General features: G+C 41.6%; 1 protein-coding gene across 1 annotated transcript in view; it reads right to left on the reverse strand.

Annotated features, from left to right (window-relative positions):
- BVES (blood vessel epicardial substance) overlaps window positions 1-23,399 on the reverse strand; it is a 39,289-nt gene extending 15,890 nt beyond the window's left edge. The window contains 6 exon segments of the mRNA XM_058801195.1: window positions 474-598; window positions 2,783-3,016; window positions 19,997-20,018; window positions 20,020-20,172; window positions 20,945-21,053; window positions 22,773-23,399. Coding sequence (XP_058657178.1) covers window positions 474-598; window positions 2,783-3,016; window positions 19,997-20,018; window positions 20,020-20,172; window positions 20,945-21,053; window positions 22,773-23,263 — 1,134 coding nt within the window. The 5' untranslated portion in view covers window positions 23,264-23,399.
- Window positions 23,400-26,074: the final 2,675 nt, after the last annotated feature.

The raw sequence follows: 26,074 nt of genomic DNA on the forward strand, positions 1-26,074 counted from the left end.
TCAATTGAATAGGCTGAAAAAGTAGCATTAGTAATTAAATTTAGTAACTAAAGAGGAAGTTACCCTTTAAGTAGTAAGACAACCCTTCAAGAGCAATTTGAACTAGAAATATTTACTACACAACTGCAATTGTCTAGTAACATTTCAGTCTAGCTTGTTTTAAGCTACCTGCTAGGCAAGACAGAAGTCAAGCTTCATGCTGCCTTGCCAGCTAATTTCCTGGCTGCTTTCTTGCACAGGCAGTGTTGAATTGGTGAAGAGCTTATTTCCAGTTAGGTTTTGTTTTATCGGGTTTTTTTGGTACAAGTTGTTGCACATTCCCAAAATGTGTCCAGAGTGTGATTTTGGACCAAACACAAAAGCATTCTGTTGAAAATGTGGACTAATCCATTGGTTTGCCCAGCAAAAATGGGCAAACCTCCCTTTTCTTGCATCTTCCTAGAGTGCTGGTGAAATTTTTCTGTTATACATACCGGTCTCCTTTTATACACAAGGTATATGAAATGCAAAAGGTTGACAACCAAAAACACAGAATTCCAGATCATTATGTCCAAGGCACAACGATAGAGTGTAGCCCAAATGATGAATAATGCACATCCTGTAAAAAATTAACAAAAAAAGAGGAAGTTAGATTTCACCAAATAACAAACATTCCTAGAAAACCATCAAGAATATATCCACTGAGTGCAATTACACTGAAAAGCAATCTATTCTACAAACTTTAATACAGTTAAGCTCTCTGGATGAAGGCATGCAACAATAGCTAATCACTGCAATGCTGCAAACAGGCACTGAGGGCAGGTGGACAGACTGCAGCACTGATTGAAATCCCAGCAATTCAGATCAGGAGGGGCAAGCAGAAAGGTGCAGTCCATTATGATTTCTTACTGAAATGAAGTAGAAAAGAGATGGGGGAAAATCAGGCAGCTCACAAAAAATTGTATCGCATTAATTAGACAAAAAAAGGCCTAGAAGTTAACATTCACATCTAATTAGCAAGGGAGAGTTGCATAAAAACTTCCTAAAGTCATATGCAGATATTTTTGAAAATTAAAAGAAACTTTTTTTGCTTATGTGACAAGGTCACATCAGGAACTTGAATTCTCCTGTGTAACATCAAAGACAAAATTTCCAAATGCTTACTCTTTTTTGAGTTGCCTTACTTTGAATGACACTTGCTTTAAAAGACAAGGCATCGTGTATGAATAGGGATTCCATTTTCAGCCTACAAAGACAATATTTATCAAATATTGTATTATTGGATTATGTATTAGTGAGCCTCTCATAGATAACTGTGAGCCTACCATCCAACAGAGATGGCTGGAGAGATCACAGTTATATTTTCCCTTAGGCTTCCTGCAAAGACAAAAAAGAGACAGTGCTAAATGGGTGTTCTAACCCCCCTTCTCCCTGAAAATGACCTTGACTTAATGAACTCAGTACTGTCTAGTCTGTCTGGGTTTTTAACTGATGAGGCAGCACTTACATATGGATTAGAAAAATCAAAATATAGTGACTCTTGATCTGCTTAATAGTTAGACTGCTAGCACAGGAGGATATGAAGTCTGGATGTACTGAAGAGCAGCAATATTGCAGAGAGCAGCACAGGGGTGGGACAGGGCCAAACAAAGGGAACAGGTCCCCAGGAACCAGGCCTCATTACTTGTTCTGCCCACTGAGTAAATCTGCTCCCTGCTGCCAGCCCAGCTTGCAAAACTCTGATTCCCTATCTGCTCAAAATACTACAAGACCTACAGATCAAAATGGCAGGCCCAGCAAGTGCAGAGCTCCTTTTGCTTTTAAAGCCAAGACAAGAAGCCTTGCAATGCTCAGATCCTTGGTCACCAGTGCAGTGTGTTTTAAGAAGTTACCCTACCATAACTATAAAACAGAAAATGCAAGAGTGTTGTAAATTCAAACAGTTCTATCATAAAATTGACCCACACTATAATGCCAATAAGCACTCACTTAAAAATACTTGAGCATGCTCTTGTTGGATGGGATTTATCCTCCTTACACTGCAATGAGTCACTATTCCTGCTTTGATCACAAGGATCTTGTCCCACACAAGGTACAGAGGCTTTGAAATAGCTGTGAGACTGCAATGTTACAAATTGAACCACATTCACTCAGTCTCAAGCATGCCAAATTTAGGTTTTCCTCTCAAGTCAGATTCTGGTGTCACAAGATTCCTACAGTGGCAGAAGAAACACAACTGATATCAGAACACAGAATACACTCCCCATGGAAAGGCTGCACTTCTAAAGCAGCAATGGAAATAATGCTGGTGACCCACAAGTGGCACAGGCTTAAACCCACATTAAAAGAATACTTGGGCTCACAGCAAGCCCCTCAAGAAAAAGTTCACCTACCTCAGACACTAAATCAGTGCACCTGCCAATACACATTCCCAGTACTTACTTGAAATCTAAAATAAAGGTCTTAACGACCAGCCATAACTGATTTGAAATAAGTGGATTTTAAACATCCAGTCACATCTGACATAAATGATGACCACTTGTTTTCAAGCTGACATCTTCATAGGTTTGAAATTGCAAATTGCAGTTCTAGAAAGTTTTAAGAGCCAAGAGTAATATAATCTTTCTAAAAAAAGGTATAATAAGGTCAAAACAGATCCAGTCTTAGACCAAAACCACCTTCATCACAGCACAATGGCCATTAATAGAGGCAGTAATTTCACTATAAGCTGCAGGGACCAGCTCCATAATGGTCAATCCCAGCCATCTGTATCACATTCCTGTCTCCAGAGCAATTCTCCTACCTATGGTGAGCAGGCCTCGCAGGAGAATCATATGAAGGTTCAAAGTGGTCGGAATAACCAGCCCAACTGCAAAGCAAATGTTTGCCACGTGGAAAACAAGATGATGAATCTCTTTCCAGTTTTCACAGGCAGTCTCATTAACAGGATCAAGGGTGGAATTTTTTAAGTCTGGAACAAAACCTAGTGGAGTAACAGTGAGTGGGCTCATTGCTGTAGTATTCATCCTGGAGACTCCTGCAAGGAGAGGAAAAACATTCACTATGCATTAAACTGAAACACAGTAGACACATATTTGGATTTTAGGGTTATTCTCTCCCTTCCCAAGATATATTTTCCATTAGCATTCATGGGAAAAAAATATAAAAAATGCTTTAAAATGGTAAGCTAGGTCTATAGTTCAGTAGTGCTCTTTCACTTAAATCATAGCTACCAAAACAGAGAGGCTGCTACATCTGCTGCCAGTCTTTTAGGGAGATCACTTAGTCTACACAGTCTGAAAAAGCCTGCAAGACCCTTGTCTGTGTGTGGGAGTACTGGAGAAATTGAGACAGCTAAATATTATTTCTAATCTAAACATACATAGGATGTTTTTGTCGTTGTAATAATAAATATAACACCTATACCTTTTGCCCCAATGAAATGGAAAAGTATCTGTGGGCAAATCCCAATACAAAACAAAAAATTACTATTAAGAACAAACTACAGAAACTGGAAGATTTCAGGACACTGTCTTTAGAATACTAAAAGCTGGTCTCTCTGGGTAGCTGCAGTCAGTGCTACAAGCTCTACAGAAGGTCTTCTGAACCCAGAGCAGGGCTCAGCTGAAGGAACATGACTGCTCCTAGAGATGTCTACTGCCAAACACAGGAGAACCCTGCTTCCAGCAAGGCTTGTATGGCCTCTCACTGCCACAGCAGTAGGAATTACATGGAGGTGGGCTTGAGTCTCATTAATGAACTATATGCACTTCATCACTGAGCCAACAAGTCCCATAAAATACAATACAGCAGGATTTGCATTTGATTAAATTCTGTAGAGACAGGGCACGTCCCTGATGTGTGTCATCACTAACTGCCATGTAATTCATCTGCTCAGCAGACAATCTTGGGTCACAGTTAATACACTCAATTTCCGGCAGACTTGGATGCACTCTGAAGCATCTCTGGTAACTGAGAGTGCTTCTTGGCCTGTGAAATAAATTTGAGTTGCTTCATCCCTTCCTTTTATTGTTTTCTTGTGATCAAATTGTATACAGGGCATAAGCAAGCTGGACAGTTTTCAAAATTAATCAGTGTTTTAGACCCCTTCTGAAAGCAGCAGTAAGAAAGAAATCCTCAACCCTCTCTTACAGTTCATCTCCTATGCCCAGAGCCTGTCACAGCCAAGGGATGCTATAGAATGTGCAGAGGCATCCTGCAGAATCAAACACCAGCACAGATGCAGTGTATCTATATCTGGTTTGAAATGATTTTCAAGGAAAAAAAAATTAACTAATCCTAAATATCTAATCCAAAATACACAATTCACTTGTTTCTTAAGATATCACTTTCCTCTTTTCATTTCTACATTAGTTATCCAAAGATTAAAATGTGGGGATTTGTCATAAACTCTACACTTAACTGTTAGCAAACATCAGGCCTATCCAAACACACTCCTACTTTCTTTCAGCTCTTGCACACGAGTTCATCAAGAGAGTCATTAGAGCAGTTTCAGTGTCCTGACAAAGCCTCTCACACAGTGAGCCAAAGGCCGAGCCCACGAGAGGCTGCAGGACTGGCATTTTAACGGGCTCATAAACAGGAGGGAATTGCTAACTGGATAACTATGTCTGTGCTCATCTTACACACAGCTCATCTGCTGCTCCTGTTGTTTCCAAACAATATGAACTCCTTACACTAGAACAGCAGGATCTCTAGATCTTAAAAAAAAAAAACAAAACAATCAGCTGAGTTTCTACCTATATTCAGCCTTTCACTGCCCAGTCATGTGCCAGTAAAGGCACCACTTAAAATGCCAACAGAACAAGTAGAGACAATCAACTCACACAGAGATACAGAACCAGGTGTAAATCTCTAAGCTCAACATCAAAAGAGGCTGCAAGAAATAGTTTCAGCTACATCTGGTTACAGATCAAGGCAGCCTTCCAGATGCTTGATATTTTTTATTAGCGAAATTTTGTACTGCTCCACTGTGGGAATAGAGGCTACCTGACCCTTTCAGCTCAGCTCTGAAGCATCACACATTAGAAGACTGCAAAACCAATGATCCAAATTAAATATACAGCACCTGACAATCTCATTCTCCTCACAGCCCAGCCAAAACACTGCTCCCCTTGCTCTCCCAGACACTGATGCAACAAATCACCAGCCATAAACTGAAATAATGGGAAGGAGTTTCTCCAAGTTTCTCCAAAATAATTTAAAGTGTCCACAGTTGTAAGAGGACATTTAACACTTTTAAAGGTCAGGCTTACCTACTAGACTGCCTAAATTAGAGCCCAGGAACCTAAACCTGCCCATGCCCAGCTTTTTTATAAGCTTTGTCTTTACATGAATACTTTTGAACTTCACTTGCTACTCACAAACAATAATCACAGCTCCCCTGACATACTGGAAACAGCAGAAACAAGAACTTCTCCATCATGGTGGTATTAAACAGCTGACAGAAATAGCTTGATGCTATCTGCAAAATGACACAAGGACAGACTTAGACACGGGCTCTGAATTTCAACTAAGGAGATTGCTCTGGGGATCAGGAGAGAAGGCAGACAGGCAGAGCTACAAGCTGTGACCTAAAGTGCTTGTCTACAGGTAAACCCAGAAAGACAAATATCCAAAATGTCAAAAAACAACATCACTGTAATTTTTAGATCAATTCTTTAATCCTAGCACCTACTGTTGCAAAATAATACTGAAAAATTAGGGGAAAGTCTGCAGTTCCACAAAAGAGCAAGCAATTATTTTTTACCTTATGCGACCTCAGAAAGCCAAATATTAATTTGGAAGTACAGATTCAGGCCTTTAAAACTTTAATTATGTTTACCAAGGACTAATATAGCACAAGACTATTTAGTTACATGCTTAAATCTTCAATGCAAAGACATGTATTAACATCAGGAATTAAAAAAACAACTAACATAGTCAAAACATTTTGGAAAGTTGAGTTAAAACAGCATTCACTGAAATGAAAGCTTTATGGGGCATAAGGCAAATCATTAAAAGAGCATTTTTAAATATCCAGTATATATCCATCATATGGAGTTAGATTTACCAAACAAGAATTTGAAAATTCAGATGATTGAGAACTCAAGCTGATTTGTTGTTTCAAACAGGAGGGAAAAAAGAGGATATAAAAATAAAAAGAAAAACCCATTGACTCTTTAATATTGAGCCTAACAGAAACTAGTGTAGTTTAAAAAAAGGCTTGTTAATTGTTTTTGTGCATGAACTTGATAGAAAGTTAAAGTAACACATGATGATCTTAGGTCAGAAAATACAAATTCTCAGAATATAAACAAGGTGGGCTTACTCTAGGATTTTGCTATACTCAACAACAGCTTTATACAATAGACCAAACATTTGAAAAGCTTTATACAAGAGACTTAGTCTACAAATATTTGGACACCAAGATGGCTTTGAAAACAGTGTGAATTTTATGGATACCTAAACAACATTTACAGAAGACAGACATGGCAGAAAATTGTAAAGCATTTGGTTCTACTATGAGAACCAGTCAGCCAAGCTGATAGTGGGACAGTGCTGAGTGTCCCACTTGTGTCACAACCCACTTTATTGAGGTTATTCATACCCCACAGCTTTACTGGTCAACATCATTCAAGTGAGCTTCTTAAATCTTTCAGTATGTTTCTATATACTTGAGTAAATACTTGAGTATGTTTCTATAACTTTACAGTTATACAAGTATGTTTCTATAACTTGAGTATGTTTTCTATAACTTTGAGTACGTTTCAATAACTTCACAGTCATTAAAAAAATAATTTAATTATACCTGCAGAACTTTAAACTACTTTTCTATGGACTTACAGCACAGAAGCTGTGTAGATATTTTAGGCAATAATTCTTCTAAGAAGACAAACTACTACTAGACAAACTCAGCTATGCTACTAGAGGTAACATAGCTGAGTTAATTACAGTTTAAGTTACCAATTTCCTCTTTTACAATGCAGTAGGTACGAACAGGAAAGCGGTATAAGAAAGTGTGCTCAATATGCTCCTTGCAGCAAGTCACATTCAATTAAATGCGTCAGCAACTACAGAAATTTGTTACTCTCTTCAGTCACTTTAATCAAGGGAAAATTTAACAACGTGTTCATTCTTCGTAGTCAACAAAGCATCCACACAGTGAGAGCACCCTCCCCCGCGGCAGCGCAGCCCCGCAGCCCCAAACGGAGCGGACCCGGGGCTGTGAGTGCCTTGGGGCTCGCTGTGCCCGCGGCCGGCAGCGCCCACGGATGTAGAGGTGAAAAGCCAACCGAGCTGGGTGACAGCTGCTTGCCTGTGAAACGAATCTAAGTTCACTCTTAATTCTTCTCCAAGGAAAACCCACAAACCCTAATGAAGGGAATTAAGAGGCCGCCCGAACCCAGGGGAGCGCCCCCGAGCCCAGGGGCCGCCCGCAGCTGCCGGCGCCCAGCCCCACTCTGCGCTCCGCAGCTTCACTTCAGCCCACGACGCGCGAACGCCAAACCCACCCTTCGTACCAAACAATCGTGAAAATAATTTTTAAAAATTGAAAAGAGTGGAGCAACTGGTCCCTTTCCCCCCAAAAGAGCCACTTTGAAAGCTGCAACCCGTCCCTCCTCCCCGCGGGCAGGGCACAGGAGAGCGACCGAAGGCAACGAGGCACCAGGGACGGGACCGCGCGTTCTCCTCGCTGGCCGGGCGGCTCCACAGCGGGGCCCGGCGCCCACCCCTCCTGCCGCCGCCGGTGGAGCGGCACCCCCGGCCCCGGGACGCTCCGATGCCGGCTCCCGCCGCCCCCCACCCGCGGTGCCGCCGGCGCACGGCAGGACCGCCCCTCACCTGCCCCACGGAAAACTTTCCCGGCCGCCCGGGCAGGACGGCCACAGCCCGGGGCTGCCGCTCGTCACCGCTGGCGGTCCCGCAGCGGGCACGGAGCCGCGGCTGTGACTAAAATAGGCAGAGGAGCCGCGGGAGCTGCGGGCGGCGCCAGCGGGGCCGGCACCGAGCGGCCGCAGCGCGCAGGCGCCTCCGCCGGGCCCGGGGCTGAGGGCGCGCCGTGAGGGGCGGGAGTGGCCGCGGCCCCCGCGACCCTCAGAGCATCGCCCCGGCCCCCACAACCCTCAGAGCATCAGCCCGGGCACCCCCGCCCGGGCCGGGGGCTGTGGCTGCCGGGCAGTGCTCAACCGAGGCGCCTGAAGCAGGTGCGGAGAGCCGCCGCGCTGAGATGCAGCCAGAGCCCCGCGGCCGGGCAGCCCGTCCAGCTGTTGTGTGGTTAAAATTAGAAGAGTGAACTCTCCCCTAAACCTGGGGCAAGCAGCGTTGCCCCTACATGGTGTGTCAAGGAGCCTCAACAGCCTTTATAAAACTGTTTTCTTCTCAACTCGGCACCTGCTGTGGTTGCCTGGTCACGAGCGTGATGTTTAAGGAATGTCACCAAGTTTGCTTGTGTGGCAGCTCCCAGAAACGGCATGATTCCAAAGCAGGACGTGTCTGTTCCCGCATGTTGGCACCGACTCTGCCCGTGTCCTGTACCAGTGTGACAGGATGGGCAAAGCAGTCACCGAGCGTGCCTTCATCCCCAGGAGGCTGAGGAGTGGCATTCAGTGGTGAAAGGCATTCCAGCCCATCTCAAAACCTGATAAATGAGGACTGCCAAGGCAGAAAAATCCTTTCAATACATTGATGAGCTAGATACAAAGTGGGGTTTTCAGCAGCCAAGAGCATATGGTCAGCATTATTCTTAAATATTTTTGGGAAGCATACAGGATCCCAACTTGTTTTTGAAGGAACAGTTTATACACGTACACATCGCATGTGCCCGAGGAGACCCCGCCTTTGTCACTGTTATTCTCGGTTTTGCACCTTGGACAAGAGATCCGGATCTCTTCAGGAATGTGTGCCATGTGAACAGGGGTTTTATGAATCCTGTTGTCTTGTGTAAGATCTGATTTTCAAAAATATATTATGAAATAATTATGAGTGACTTGATTTGGCACTACATTTCCTCTGACTGGCCAGCCATTTTTATGGATGTACCTTCTCTTTTCTGAGTTATGCTGAGTGAATGAACTGGAAAAAGGGTAGAAGAACGAGTCAGGTAGCATGGCTACAGGAATGGTCATGAGTGATAGCGTCTAGCATGTGCTTGAGATTGATAGGATTCAGCTACGCTTGCTGGAGCAAAGCCAGGGAGCTTCCAAAAGCTGCACAAAGCAGCCTGTCAGAGAGTTTCTACCCCAATCCAAACTGATGTGTAAGCCTTTTCTAGCATGTTACTGAATATTATGTGTTGGAGAAGCACAGTTTGTTCTACTGGTTGTGTCTTCTATAGTCTTTGTCCCTCTCTCATTTCCCCCTAGGTATTCTCTAATTTTGGGGAAGCCCTGGTGGTAAACAGGGTGTGCTTAGCCCAATGCAAAAAGAAAAAAAAAGTTTGTTAAAAAAGCTTGGCAACAAACTAATAATATTTGCAGCCACGTGACAGTGTAGAGCTTTGTCCTGATTGCAGCTAGTCTCTTGGGATCTTCATGTATATTCATGATTAAATGCCATTTCCCCTCTGCAGCAGGGCAGTAAAAACCAAGGTTACATGGAGGTGGTGGCATCCACCAGTACAGCTGTCAGGAGGAAGAGGGAAATGGGAGAGGAGCAAAGAGATGCCCCTGTATCCTGTCTCTCCAGGAGGACCATAAGTAGGTGGAGCACACAGACATGGCTCTGACAGACTCTAGTTTTGGGCTGTGGTGTGCACCTGTGCATGGAAGAAAAACTTCCCTAACAGAGAAAACACTGGCATTAATATAATAGATTATTGGCCTTTAGTTTTACAGATAATGTTAGATAACATTACCTATACTTATACAGATAACAAACATTCTCTAAGTAAAAAGTACTAAGTAGAATTTATCCCCTTAAAATAAGGTCTCATGTACTGTAGGAGAGTGGGCTGGTTTAATTAAATTTATGTCCTACTGCTAAATTACTATAAAGACTGTTTTAACCTATCTTTGTCAACAAGCTGCGGGTCCTTTGAAGTCTGCAAATACAAAATAATCTGGCAGAGGTAAGAAATAAAAACTGTTTGCATTTACACAGAATGAGGAATTTGCTTTGGATAGACAGACCAATTTTTGGAGATTTGTGTTGAATTGATGCATTTTGTTAGCTATTCATTGATGCAGCCTTCTTCCCCTTCTTCTGCTATTAGATTCTTGATAGCTTAAGTACTTTCTCCAATCATACAGTTATTTTCACAATAATAGTCCACAGTAGAAAATGTCACATGGGTGTTGCAAATTGCTTAGTCTTGTCCTTATCTCCAGCAGCCAGCTTTGTGATCCTCAAGAGTGTACTTTAATCTCTTGGTGCCTGCCTTTTCCTCTGTATTCCAGGGAAAATGTCATCCTGCTGATAATGCAGGAAGGTGTTGGACCTCAGAAGAGGGCAGGCAGGAGTTCAGAGGCACAGCTGAGACCTGAACCTTCCCCTCCTGTCTCTCAGCTTAGTTTAGATAAACTTAAAGGAAAACTTTATTAAGCAGATGAGGAAGAAACTTTTTGTGACACTGCAAGCACCGTGCCTCTTCCAAATGAGAGCCCAATGTCACAGCCTTTTTTAGGCAAAGTTTTCACCAAAGAGAACAAATGCTTTGTATTCAGGATCCCAGATGTGCCAGGCTGACAGGGCTATTTTCAGACAATGGCAAGATCTATGAAATGTTTCCATTTATAGTTTCAGGAAGCGTACTCAGCATCTACTCTAAACTAATCTTTTAAATTCCCTCCATAGGGTCTGTAAGTGGGCTCCTTTAGAAAGCAATTCATCCTGGGTGTATTTGACAACTGTCTGGAGTGGGATGAAATACACCAGCAAATCTCATCCCACCTGCTGAAATTTTGTGCTGTATAACTGAAAAATCACACACATTTTCTGCAGAAAATTTATTTATATGTCTTTTTCCTGAAAGCATCCTCAAGAATTATGTTTTATGGGAAGGAAGTTTGTATGGAAGAGATTGTGAATGACAAATACTCTCTCAGCTCTTAAGTATTCTGGAGGTTCATTTAACAGGAGTATGTGCATTCCAGTGCATGTTCACCTCAGCCCCTCTGACAGACACTTTCTGATGTATAGTCAGGCAGTTCTTCCAATGCAAGACCTGCAGGAAGTGTATCTCCTGTTAATACAATTCTTGTTTGAATCCAAGATATGAAACACCACATCCCAGGGCTTCCAGGTACCTGACTAATAGTATAGTAACTGATTGTGGCCAGCTTAGAGCCAGAAGCCAACCATTTTCTAAAATAATCAAGGTATTCAAAGTTTAACAGATGGTTGATGTAGATGTTTATCTAAAGGGTACATGATCCTGAGGTATAAGGACAGAGCAAAATTGTTTGCCATTAAAGTTATCTAAACTGTGTGCTGTAAACAATTTATTCAATCACACTGAACAATTATCCCTGTTCCCAAATTATGCACGAGCAGCTCCCTGCTGACACTTTATTTTCTATGTTCATTATTTGAAATTGCACAGTGAACAGTTTCTATGAACTGCTTGTGATTTTTCTGGGACTTGATAGAAGGGCTGGCTGTGCTTGCTCTAGCTCTACCTAAATCACATGGTTCCCCCCAAAAAACAGGAGAGCTGATATAAACCAGGTTGGATTTCCTAAAGCAGAGCCATGGCACACTTGTCACTGCCCTGCCAGGACAGCTTGCTAATGGCATTGGGGAGTAATGGGAGCCTGTCCCAGGGGCTTTGCTCCTTTCTGCAAGTAGAGGAATACCAAATATGGAGTCTGACCACATTGCCTGGAGCTCAAATAGTTATTAACACTGTGCTCTCTGTTAGCGTGAGGCAAAATGGAAGACAAGTTGGAGCCATGCTTTTGCATTGCATCTGTCCCCTCCCTGGGGGACAGCCCATTTTTAGGGGTCCTCACTACAGCAGATTTGGCAGCACTGGATGAGCTGGCTGTGATTTTTCTGTTCCTTTTTTGGACAACTTCCACGCACAAATAAAGTTCAAAACAATCATGGAGAGAAGTCTGCACTAATCCTGAAGTGAATGCAATTCAGCTGCAGCTCTCAACATTGTCTCTGCAGAGATCCCTATGAATTTGTGTGAGCCTGTGTCTGTATAGACCAAAAGAACCACAGATATTGTCAGAGTACAAATGTATGCATGCTTTTGGGTGTTGGTACAGTGACAAATTATGTTTTGCTACAGCGTTGATCCTTTTTTAGCTGTGCATTTTAATATCTACTGTGGCTGGTTTTGAGAAGCAAAGGCTAAGATTGAACCTTCAGGGTGTTGCATATTGGTATCACTATCAACCATTTTCTAGGAATTTTAGAAATTATTGATAAGGATTTAGAATTTTACATAAAGATATGAAAAAGAACTAAATAACAAGTGTTTAACATCTCTAGACAGACATAACTAAAAAAATAAAATAAAAAACCTAACAAAAAAACTTAAGGAACAATGACAAAAGAGAAATAGGGGGAGGCTGAACATGAGTGTAAGGAATTACTTTAACAAGTGACAAAGAAAGCATAGATGATTTGATAGTGAAGATACTCCACAGTGAGGGGAAAGAAAAGATAACCACATTAGCTCAGAAGAACTTTGAAATGGAAAGAGATAACTTGTTTAAATTTAATAAACTGTGCATATTGTAAAGGACTATCAACTGCTCCTTGCTACCCTGATCTTTAACAGTAAAGGCAAACACAGATTTCTTTTTTAAATATATTTTCTTCTAATTCCAATGAATAAATAAGACCAGTCTGCTGAATGATGTTTATTATAATTCTTCGTTCTGTAAAGAAAAAATCAACTAACAAAACCCTATTATATAGGGTAAAAAGCAGGGATACAGACTGCAATATACATACATTTATATGTGATTATTGCTTTTGCATGTAGCTGAAGTACATAGATCACTGTAAAAAGCACTTTTGGAACTAAAATGGCAATCAATATAGTTAACAAAAAGATACTAACAGTTTGTAAAATTAAAACCAATGTAAAAATATTTTATGTAGCAGTATTTCCTGTATTTTTTCTATGAGTACTTACTCATTAATTCTTTAAATAATGAACATATTCCCTGTAAGAACACTGTATTTTTTAAAAGCTGTAATTAAACAATAAAATGGAGACCCAGTGATAAATAGAGCAGAGTGCTGGATATCTGACTGTTTTTAAGAAGCACTTCATTCCCCTCACTAGTGAGATCTGCTTGAAAGTATCATTTGAGAGGACTCAACTTTTCTGTAAATGAAAACAGGACAGTTTTGCTTCATATTCAAAATAAGTACTCGGGATATTTTCTCTCTTAGTAAAATGGAATAGCTACTACAAGTGGATTCCATAAAAGCTTTAAAGATTTCAGTGTGAGAGAGTGAGATGACCAAAGCACAGCAGGGAGGAATTCCTGCACAACAGCTGTTCTGTAGGAACTGCTGGTACCCAGCCTTGGGTATCCTGGCAGATGTGAACTGGCTTGCCTCACTTTTGTTATGGATTAAGCTGGTTTTTACTCACTCAGTGTGAGAGAGCACATATGGGAAGGTACAGGTTCATATCTAATGCGTTTTAAACTCATCCCAAATCTTACCTGCCAGTATCACACTCCTGTCCTACAGCTGGACACAGGAAGTCCAAGTGCAGCATTGGGTATCTGGATTGTCCTGCATTCATCCTAAAACCCACACAGGGAAATTTTAAAGAGATGTGTGTGCTTCATCCCCACTGAGCCCAGACTCCTGCAGGCTGCTTGGGATCACCCCACAGAATCCCTGCCTGGGGGCAGGAACCTGCTCCCCTCCTTTCACTGACCTGAGATGCTTTGATGCTTGCCTGAGGGGCAGTTCTGTAGAAGGGGATGGTGCTGCCCACGTCTGTACAGTTACATGGTTAGAGCATTTATCCATTAGATGGGATTTTTGCCTCAGTGTCTTTCTTGGCCTAATGCCCCTTTTACTCCCAGAAAATTATTATATCCCCCAGATTTAGACAAGTTTAGATGGAGAGTCACTAGTGGATACAATGAAAAGTATGGGATTCACTGCTGAAATAGTTTATTTATCACCATTAGTTATTTATCACCATTATTTTATTGCAGTTGATTATTTATATGACTTTGATATCTTAGTTCTTGGTCATCTATCTTTTATCACCATTTGTCTTCAAAATCCCACTCAGGTAGTGAAAGAGTCCTGTTCCTACAATACACCACTGATCCCTCAAATTAGGAGCTGCAGTTCAACTGACAACTTAAGAAATACTGCCTGTGAATCCACAGCAGAAGAATAACTGCTATAAAATCCCTCTGCTCTCACAAGGTTTTTGGAAAGTCCCATTTTTTTTTTCCCACTCCAGAGCAAGGTTTAACAACACCTGTAGCTTGCAGAAAGATGGTTTGGGTCCAAACCTTTTGCTGGCAGAACCCTCTGCCACATGACCCTCTAGGAGGGCATTGCCAGCCATGGTTTGGGACACAACCCCAAAAATCTAGAGCTGAGTGATGACATGCTTGTGCTGCCTTTCTCCTACACACTCCTGCTGATGAAGCTCCACCTACATGGTTTGATTCATCACCATGAGGTGGCTTCATTTACATGTCAAGTTCAATGCATCTTTTCATTCCCACAGAAGCAGAATTACAGCAAGTTGAAACTGATGGGATAAAAAGGTCTAAAGGAAAGGAAAGTTAATCTGAAATAGACAGAAAGAAAGGGTGTTTTTCCTTACAAGCCCTGAACTTATTATGTTTTAATGAATATTAATGTAAATAAGGTAAGCATTTTCAACAGGGATTAACAAATCAGTATAATATAGTATTTATTTTGTTGTATAGTTAAAAAAACCTGTTCTGCAGTAACAGCTAGGGAGGAAAAATATGCATTCAATTATTACAGGAATAGAAAGAAAAATATTACTCTGATCATGTCTGAATTCAGCAAATAGATATTTTTTCTTTCCTATTCAAATAGTTTTCTTCTATATAAAGAGCTGCAGATTTGTTTCACTTTCAACACATGGTTTGCAATATCAGCTCATATGAGCAACACAATATTGTGTTTTAATACTTCATGTACACTGAGACCAAATATATCTTATATTTATCACTCACAATAAGCAAAATCTGTAGAGCACTTTTTTTCCTGAAAATGTAACATCAACATATTTTTTAATTACTACAAGCATATGTCTTTTTTATGTGGTATGGAAAATCTGTGCAATATCATCCAAGCATGTATTCAGCTTCCCCAGTTTAATCCTAGGAGAGCTCATATCTCTATGTGTATAATTTGCTTTGTTGCAAGGAAAATAGTTCCTGAAAACAGATACTGGTTGGCTCCTCCTCAGCCACAAAGCACAGCCTCTCTTATCACAGGCAGCTGAATAAAATAACCTGTTTCTTTAAGCACTTTAAATTTGCCTTGCATAGTGTATTAGCTACAACAGTACATTGGGCTGTATCCTCTGGTTTTTCCATAGTTTCTGTAGATGGAACCTGTTACCTGTACTTACACTATTAGTAGTTAAAAAGTACTACACAATGAAAGAATTGCAGGGTCAGTCCCATTCTCCTTAGTAGGCAAGACTTACTTTGAAGCTCTAACTACATATTGCTGCACCCAACAAACTAATTAGCCAGAAGTCCAATTTGAAATAAACCTCTCTTGGATAAAATTTGTATGAAATTTTGTTGTCTCTTCCTCTACTCCTCCTCCCCCTCTGTTTTGGACTGTCCTAGGCCATAGTTTCTTACCTTATATAAATTTGAACCCTTCTGCAGGCTGTGAGGGCAATTCCAACATGATGTCCACATAATTACAAAAATTTATAAAAATCAACTGATGAATGACCACATCATGTGCACAAATGTGAATGACCACATCATCACGTGCACAGGTTCTGCCACTCTTACCTATAGCAGCATATAAATGTAGACATAACTCCACAGAAGGTCATGAAACTGGTAAAAATGTAAAATGTGAGTAAAGGGGAATCACTGCAGGATCAAGAAAAGGACTCACTGATAGCAGCAGGGACTCAAGTACCCACTTGTTTAAACCAATTATGAAGGAATCTGGTCATGTCACTAAATTATTTCTGAGCTGTAACACAGGCATAAATTGGATGATGCTCAAGTCAGAACTTCATCTAGCTGAAAATATTTATTAAGTTATAAATAATCCTATAAATAATCCTAGAATCATAGAATGGTCTGGGTTGGAAGGGACCTTTAAAGGCCATCTTGCCCAATCCCCTTGAATAAGTGAGGATATCTTCAAATAGATCAAGTTGCCCAGAGTTCCATCCAATTTGAATGTTTCCAAGGACCAGGCATCCACCATCTCTCTGGACAGCCTGTTTCAGTGTTTCATCACACTCATAATAATAATAAAATTCCTCCTTATATCTAAATATATCCTTAAATATATTAATGAATTTAAAGCCACTACCCCTTGTCCTATCACAAGAGGCTCTGCTATAACAAGTCTGTCCTCATCTTTCTTGCAGACCCTTTAAGTACTGAAAGGCAGCAATAAAATGTCACTTGGAGCCTTCTCTTCTCCAGGCTGAGCAACCTCAACTCTCTAATGACTGGGTGTTTATGAGCTCACAAAACTTGTCTAATTTCACTGTCATCATCCTGAGCATGTCTTCATTTAGGGAGACTATACAGCCCTCCCAAAACACTGCTTTATGAATCACATTCCAGAGCATATTTCACTGTATGCTTTAGAAGTACTGTCCAAATTAAAATAAAAACAGAGGTAGAGAGAACTTCTGTCTTGCTTCCAGCCCTTTTGTGTGTACTTATATTATTGCAGACATCTATTTTACAGCTGATTTTTCCAGCTCAAATGTTCTGCTAGTCATGTCTCAAACAGATGCTGGAAAACTAGAAACAATTTTTTAAAAATGACTCAAAGCTCAGAAAGCACAGCAGCAACACCTAAACAAGATTAGCTAAGAGTGTGTTCAGATATTGACTCAGACGTGTCTTGGTAGAGATTTCTGACAGTAACCAATTCCAGCAGAGAAAAGCATCACAGAGGATTGTGTTTGGAAAGTGTGACAGAAACCAAGGCATACAACAGTCACAAAAAAGAAAAAATTATCAAAGTATGTCATGAAGCACCCATCATTCCCCAGTATCTTTCTAAGCAGTATGCTACAGCTTAAATAGAATACATAATCTTGACATAGAAACTGGGTAAGACTCCTTTGTCTTATTTTAAGGTGAAGATGATCAAGCTAATCAACTTCAGCAGGGTCAGAATTTAGTAAAAACAACTTTTCTTTAATAAATAGGTCAAACCAAAATATCAAAGAAAACCAAGGAGAACACTAATAAATTATTTCTATTACACCTAAGTCTAGAATAGGATCTCTTTTATGCATTTAAAATATTTTTATGTTTGTAGACTGTTACACAGATGTACATCCTTACTACATGCTGCCAGCCTCTGGCACTTTGTGCCTTAGTTATCATCTGAACAGGTTATTAAAAGCCATCAGTGAACGGTTTGCATTTTTTCCAATTCTCTTTCAACCAAGACAAAGTAGCTCTGTGTCTCAGGGACTTCATGCATTAAACAGTACAAACAGAATACATTGCCTGGAAGGGTTATGAGAATGATTTGGGGATTATCACATTGCATTCTGGGGTCTTTATGTTTGGCTGGTTTTCCTCTCAGAGGAAGCAACATAAAGCTAAAAGCAAAACTTGTACAATCTTATCTGCTCTACACTAAATGTCCTTCAAACAGGTCGTGTTTCACGTCACTCCTAATGGTGTTTTTATACATACAGCATGAGTATCCTTCAAGTGTAAGATTGTATCATCATTTTAAGTCCTCCAGAAACAACTCACAAGATCTGAACTTACATGTATACCCACACATAGAGAAGCACACAGGGGTTGTCATCCTACCAAACAAGCCAGCAATTTTAAAATATTAAAAATATTATCTACTTCCAGACATATCAAGCAGCAATCCATTCTCATAAAATAGTAATGCTTCTTACTTTTTGATTACTGGCAGGCATCAAGCAGAGCAGCAGGAAGGTGAGTTAGCAAAGACATTTAGACACTTCTCTTCAAAGGCACAGTGACCCCGAGGGTTGGAACGAACTCCCTCCTACTGAAGTGCAATCTGAGGCTCCCTTATGCCATTAAACCACCACAGAATTAGGGAGAGAACATGTTTGGAATCAAGAGTTTCATAGGCACAGAAAAGTGACTCTGGAAGCTAAATAACGTGTCAGTTAAAAATTGTATTTATTGCTGCGCTTGTTTTAGTCTCTTCCCAACATAGTTAAAAGGAATATTATAAAACAAACTCCAATGGTTTGGCAGTAGATTGATTAATGTTATTTATTGTACATGTCACAAAGGGCGCTGACACTGCAGAACCCCAGGTCCTATAGCATCACATTCCATCAGAAACGCTACACAACATTTCCCTAAGCTGTGTTTGCAGCAGTCACAGCTCTTGCATTTTTCTAATGCCAGCAATGACACTTGTATTTGTTTTCACGTATTACCTCTTAAGGACAGTCAGAGAGAAACCAATTACTCATGGGACACAATTTGTTGTTTTGTTTGGGTTTTTAACCATCTTGCTGTGCATTTCAATATCTTTCATTTCTTTAAGAAACAAACTCAATGCAATAGTTTCTTAGTCTTTTTTTCTGCAACATTATTCATGTAAATTGAGAGAATGTTCACATGGCATAAAAAAGAACATTATAAACCAGTTGCTATATTTTGAAGATGACTTAGTTGTTTTCATTGACTATTCTGACCATACTTCATTGTGACAAAATTTTTTGAGGAAATTATAGTTACAAATTCCATGGGCTTGCTTTAAAAACAAAACAATACAAAAATACAACATGCCACCAGAGAGGCGAGCACAATTGCAATAAGACCTCGTACTGTTATGATTTGTTCTACTCCAAAAGAGATGAAGGAGTATCAACAGAAAATAAACATATTGCACAGACAGTCAAAATGCAGAAGCCAAACCGCTGGCTTGAGATAAAGAAATCAACCTACTCCAGTTAATGAAATAAACACCAAACATGGGCAGGAGACCTTTCTCAGGCAGAGGAGAACCGAGGGGTCCATGCTCACTCAGCTGCTGCTCCCAGGAGTGACCCCGAGGAGGAGGAAGAGTGCAGCTTTGTCCACTGGTCTGTGGGCAGAGCTGCAGTTCCCATCCTCATGAGAGCATCAAGAGACTCCCCGCTTTCGGATTCAACATTCGAGGTGCTCTATCTAGCCGACATCTTTTGTCGTTAGGGTGATGGGAAAAAGGATCTTAGCAGATACTGGATTCTGTTCCTCACGTCTAGTCATCATTTTGATTCTTCAATTTTGTGTTGGCTCGTTGTTTTTAGGGGTTTTTGGTTAGGTTTGGTGAGGGGCTTCTCCCGTTGCATGCTGGCTCCATGCTGGATGTCATTTCCATGCCAACTCCGAGGTCTCCTCCTCTTCACCTTCCGTCTGGGTGCCATCCTCCAGGAAGCAGCAGGGTACCACTCGACAAAAGGGGGAATTCTTAACCATCAACGACAGGTAGTTAATGACAACGACAGGTGATTACAATAACAAAAGGTTAGAACTCCACCCTGGCAGCAACTAGCCCAACCTGTGAACTCTGCAACCTTTTAAAAAAATGGACAGCTTTTCTACTTATAACAGTTAATGGCACTTGTCAGTCAAATTTGGCTTCGTCTGCTTCCGTCTCTCTGCCCCTCTGCTCCGCCAGCTCCCGTTTCCTCCAGCGCTGTGAGGAGTGCCTGGGGCAGGGTGTCCCTGCCTAGGAGGGGGCGAGGAAGGAGCCGCAGTTGGCGGGCGCGGCGGGCGGGCGGCGCGGCGAGCCCCGCTGCAGGCGGTGCGGGCGCGGCGGCGGCAGCACCGGGGGCGGCTCCGGCAGCGCCACGTGGTAGAAGTTGGGCAGGCGGATGTCGTACCTGAAGCCCTGGCCCACGTGCACCCGGTCGTTGAGTGCGTACAGCTTCTCGGCGATGTCGCTCCCGATCAGGATGGAGAAGAGGCGGGAGATGAAGCGGTGCTTGGCGAACAGCAGGTAGAGCTTCTTTCTCCTCCAGGCCACGTACCGACAGTCTGTCTCTGCTGTGAGTGTTACCTGGGGAAGAGAGAATTGAACAGCCAGGTGACAAGGCAGTGCTGCCCTTGCTCAGAAGGCACCCCCTCTCCCAGTAGAACCTGTCTACTGCAATTAGAGACTTTTAACCGAGCCAGAGAGCCCTGGGAGGTCTCTGGCTCGGTTAAATCAATCTTAGTGGTCTCTTCCAATCTCATTATTCTGTGATTCTGTGTGGGAGGTTACTGCATGCAAAAGACAAATGAGAAAGGTGACTGGCTATGGAGTAAGCGATCACATCTAGTTAACCTCACTGGCAATATGCCTGTGCCCACATGGCATGCCTTGTTCAGTGCCACATGGATGCCCCTGATTCAGCCTTGCATTCCCTGCTCCACTCTTGGCAGCCTCAGCTGAAAAGGCAGGTCTAAAGAAAGCTCTCAACAAATGCCATTTGTTCTCGTGACAGCAGACATCAGATCCAGCAGGGACGGGAGCCAGCGTGTCAGGCGAGTGGCAGCAGCGCAGGGACAACGCAGCTGACACCGTGTCCTGTGCTGTGACCTGTGCCAAGCTGTGGCCCAGGCACGTCCTCCCCTGGCTCCTCTCCCACTGGGAAACCTCTTGAGCACCAGCTTCTTCCCACCCAGAGGAAACCTGGCTTCTCAGGGCTGAATATCAGCGCAGCAGAGAATGCCAACAGAGCCTACCTCCCAAATTAACCTCCCAGATTGGTTTTTAGAAAACCCCTGCTTGTTGTAACAAGGCACAGTCTAACAGAAAAAGAGGGCTTCCCAAACCCCTTAACTTTTACCTGGAAAATTCCCTCTTCTGTGGGCCTCAGTGAATCCCATTCAGGAGAGTCCAGAAATTGAAGAGGAAAAATATAATGCAGAAACTCCCCATCAACTGTCACTCTGATCCTACCAAGATAAGATGTGTTAATTTGTTAGCACTACCTGTACATCAGCAATGACTACCACAAGATTGTGCTATTTCTATTGTCTGAGGAATTCAAATATGGCTTTGAAAGCATGAAAAAGCAATCAATGGCCAATTATAATTATCCTAATTATATTTTTGAACCCAACTTGCTCAAGCCAGTTGAAAGACAATACAAGACAATCATGCAACTGAAAGGGAAATCTTTCCAGGCCTTTTTCAAACCACATTATTCTCTCTGTGGTAGGTCTGTGCAGTGATGCACAAGCTTTGCCATTAAAAGGCCACCATGCACTGAAGAGGTGAAAGACCAATGCCCGTAACAGCATTTACCTGCTTCTCCTGAAAACCATGGGATTTACTTCTAGTTTTGGCAAATACTCATTTTAGAGAGAACAAAGTGGAAAAATTGGGAGTGGGAAGCAGGAGTGCCCCCTGGCATGTGTCAGGTAGGCCTCTTTCTGTGTTAAACAGGAATGCATGGCCACAGGACCATGTCTGGAGCCAGAACAGCCTGGCATTGTGGGATCTCTGTGTAAAAGCTGTGGCCTTCTGAAGATGCCAAAGAAGAACTTCCTTTCCTTGCTACTTTTAAAATAACATATACATTTGAAGGCACACAAGCAGCCCTGTACCACATGGTGAAGGGCAGCAGGAACTCTGGGTGATCCCTAACTGGCTGGGCATGTAGAAGGATGGATACCTCTCCTTTGGTAAGACCAAAAGCAACTTCCATGAGGTACTTCTTTGAGAGCTCCCAAGAACTCTGTGAACCAGGGTTCTGGAAAACTGCCGACAATCCTTATTGTTCACTGCAGGTAGTCCTAGATCAGCTGAGTGTCAAGCTGCCCACAGGTTCCATGTGTCCATGCAGCAGAAAGCACCCACCCATCAAGGTGTCCCATCAAGGACAGTCCATGTCCATCACCTCTGGGTGTCCCACCTACTCTTGGGGCAGTCTGGGACTGCACCAGCCTCGCATACAGTACAAAAGCTGCTGTTTCCCTCCAGGACAGCATCAGCAAGGCTGCCAGAAGCCTGTCCTGGAAACAGGGAGTACAAGCAGGTGGATTTGCTGCCTCAGAGTCTAACACAGGCCACAGTATACAGTAACTGTAGACCCAGGTCTGCACGTCTTGATGAGGTTCAGCTACATCCTCTTGTAATGAAAGGGAACTTTTAAGTCTTTTTCTCTTCCTTATTGATACCCTTCTCCCACTCCCTTGAAAGCAACTGAATGCAATCTATATCAAAGTCAAGATCTCTATTAAACAGTTTATCTCAGTTTTGTAACTAACTTTTTGTCCCATTTCACATGATACTAGTAAAGAAAAATAGGCCAGATGCTGTGCTCATCAGCTAGGCAGTAGATAGACAGCAAGGAATAACCTGAACACTAAAAATCCACATTTATTCCCTTTATCTGCCTAACCTGTTAAATGATATGATACAGCAGCCTGAAAAAAATCTTTTCTTTATGCTATTTCAGATTCTGTGCTTTGTGTTTTTATGCTAGTACTATCCTAGACAAGTGTATTTAACCTATTAATATTTATATTACTTGCATTAATATTTAATCTATTGTACTGGAAACTAAACAAACAATACACAAACCAGGCTTTTTCCTTTCTTTCTTTCATTTTCAATAAGGAGAAGAAAATAAAGATATTTGCAGAAAGCCTGAACAAAGCAATACCAACCTGCCTGACACAAGCAAGGACAGTTTGTCAATAGGTGTTTTGCCCTGCATGGCGTAACAATGCTCCTTCTCCAGGGTAACCACTTCTGCATCACAGCACAGGACAATCTTCCTGTACACAGTCAAGGAAATCCCCAGAGGCTGGAAGAGAGCACTGTAGAGTTCCTGGAATTCCCTGTCAAAGGCAACACTCCGCACTTGGTAGGTAACATAAACAAACTGGACAAAGCAAATGGCAAACAGTACAAAATTCCAGGAGAATATATCAGCAGCACACACATCCAGCCAAGCCCAAACAGAAGAGCAGAGAAAGCCCAGTCCAAGCAAGCTGAAGACGTAGAGGAGCCCAAAGAATCCACTTCCACCCATGAAGCCCACGACAAAGAAAATACTGGCTAGGTGGTAGATAGATCCCTCTGCCTCTTGCTTCCAGCTGGTACATGTAGGATGTGCATATATCAGACTTTCCCAAAAACTTGCATTTTCTCCCATGGCTGGAATAGTTTTTTGATTCAGCTGAATCTTGAAATCTTTTATTTATGAGATGCTACTAGTTTTGGTTTTCCTTTGGTTTTCCATTCTTGCAAACTGTGCTCAGTGATCACATAACATCAGGGTCTCTTGGTAGTAAAGTTGCACTTAGGGTTTCCAGCAATGAAGAAGCTGAAGTTCTGAGTGCTGTTTCTCATCAGTTCATGCCTTGTTTTGACTTTGGTCATGTCATCTGTAGCTTCATCTGATCTGGACAAGTGAAGAAGAGATGAATTACTTATAAAATTATTTTCATCAATTAAATTTTATCAAAGTTTTATTGCCTAAACCACAGACTGCATTACAATCCAATTACCCTTGAAGCTCTGTGATTCCAGGATCAAACTTTAATATTCACTCAGCTGAAGATCATGTTTTCTGTATCTGTGATCTGAGCAGCAATCACTGAACTGCCACTGAATCCATGTAAAGCTGTGTGTTGCATCCACAACATCCTGTGACAAGCCTTTGCACAGCCTCACTGCTGACAAGGATTTGTTGGTCCAGCCCCTGCTCCCTGAGAGCCTTTTAAATGTCCTACCCAGCTCTTTAACAAGAAGAGACATTGAACCCTTCTTCCTTCTTCTCCTCCTCCATCTCTCTCTGGATTTTGGTCAAATCATTCTCATTAATGGGTTGAGCATTCTCTCAAATCTCTGCTCTCTGCCCCTGGGGACAGCAAACTCCATCCCCAAACCCACAAGAAGGGTAACCCAAGTGTCACAGGGTCTTTTCTACTCCAAGGATAACAGGCAAAAAATCCTGTCATATATAGGGAAGACTACAAGGCTTAAAGGCATCCTGATACAGATTATGCTTTTAGAACATGAAGTAGGTAGTCCTGCAAAATATGACTCCAGGGACATTTACAAAGCAATTTTACAACATTCAAAGTTCTACATCATAGAATTTCATGCCACGGGCCACATAATTTTATTGTTCAACACTTTAAAATGTGAAACATGGTATTCATTTTCATATGGTGATGTATTCCTAAGAGTTTTCAAAGGAAAACACAGAACCAAGAAGTATGAAAGAAACTCCAAAATAAATCTAAAAACAAAAAATCAAAACCAGCTTTCCATATCTGTCTTTAAAAATAAAAATACATACCTCAGTGTGAGATTATACACGGTAGAAATTGCAAAACCAGAATATATTAGTGGTGTAATCAGTATTGAAACCTTCCCAAGCCTTACTGTCTGGTTCTTTTCCTGGCAGAATGGCAAGGAAACTAAGAACTACCTTGTTATCAAAATTATCAGATTCTCTAGAATATTAAAGTAGTTTGGTTTTTTTCTCCTCACAAGAGCCACAGAAGTCAATACTTTAAAAGCACTGCTGTTGCAGTGAGGCATGCAGCATCATTCATCAGGGCTTTCAGTGGTGCTTCTTTTACAGTGACAGCTCTAAGAAATTAATAAAGAAAATTTGTATCATATTTCCTAGCCACCACAGCATTACTTCTTTGAAGTTTATTCAAACCCCAACATTAATTCTATGATTGAATAACACTGGTGCCAAATAGAGACATAAAATCCCACACAACTGAGCAGGAGAGCTCAGAAGAACAAGTTAGGAGGAGACTCTCCCTCTCTGGGAGTGGTGATAGGAAAGTCACTGGCCCATAAAAATACCAGAGCTAAAGAGCACAGAATCTTTCCAAATTACAATGCTCAAAATCCTCCTGTAAGCATAAAAATCAGCATTACAAGAATAAGGTAGTTTACAACTAAAACCTTTGCCATTTGTTTCTTTATCCAAATACTCTCCTCTGATACAGGATTCCCCTCAGATGTTGGATTTATCCCTTGGAGACTGGGAGATGGAAGATGCATCAGTTATAAAGAAGTTACCTGGGTTTGGTAAGGTCAGGAGGAATTTTAAGTGGTGCTTCTGTGATCATGGGGTAAGATTTGTGAATCCAAAGAAAATAAAACTGGAACATGCAGTTCCCAGACCTTGTGTTCTGAATCCACTCACCATTTCCATTACACAGTCAGAAATCAGTGGCAGAAGTTTTTTTGTTTGACTGATTGTTTGTTTAAAACAGAATCACTGATAATAGTGATTTTGGATTATTGCTAATACTTCTACTCTCCTGCCAACGTTTTGCTCTAAGCAGTTTTACTGAAGACCCTAATTTCTAAAAGAAAACAGTAAAAATCAGTGTTTTGAAGGGAACCATGACTGAGGAGTTAGATTGGAAACTGTATGAATGCCACAAACAAAACCACGGTGAAGCAGTAATTTGCTTTACATTACAACATCTTTTCATTGTGTAATGTCACACATTACAATAATGTGTCACAACACAATAGTAATTTCACAGAATGTATGCACAATTTTTAATTCACTTATTCCTTTCTCAGTCTGCCCACACTACAGCTCACAGCATTTCTGTAAAGCATTTATTCATGACAAGATGGGCCAAAATAATTTGGAAAGAACAGCGTACCATTAGGACATGGATATAGGCTCATCACACACAAAAACAAAGTCCTGAGAAAACTGTTCTGCATTTGTTCATTTTCAGAATTGGACCTATCTTCCAAAACAACTGTGTGGAAAATTCCCACTTATTCAATTAGTTCTACACAATGAGAACTTTTACTGTGCTGCAGCATCTCCCAGACTGGAGAGGGCCTCTCTCCTTCTCCTTCCAGGCAAGAGGAAGGGCAAAGGAGAGAGGCCAGTGCTAGCCCAGAGCACAGCCTTACCAACTCAACACTCTCCTGAGCTACACAAGGTGTGCAGGAAAAACCAAACCCT

The sequence above is a fragment of the Ammospiza caudacuta genome, chromosome 3 (assembly GCF_027887145.1).
Source record: "Ammospiza caudacuta isolate bAmmCau1 chromosome 3, bAmmCau1.pri, whole genome shotgun sequence".
Taxonomy (NCBI): Eukaryota; Metazoa; Chordata; class Aves; order Passeriformes; family Passerellidae; genus Ammospiza; species Ammospiza caudacuta.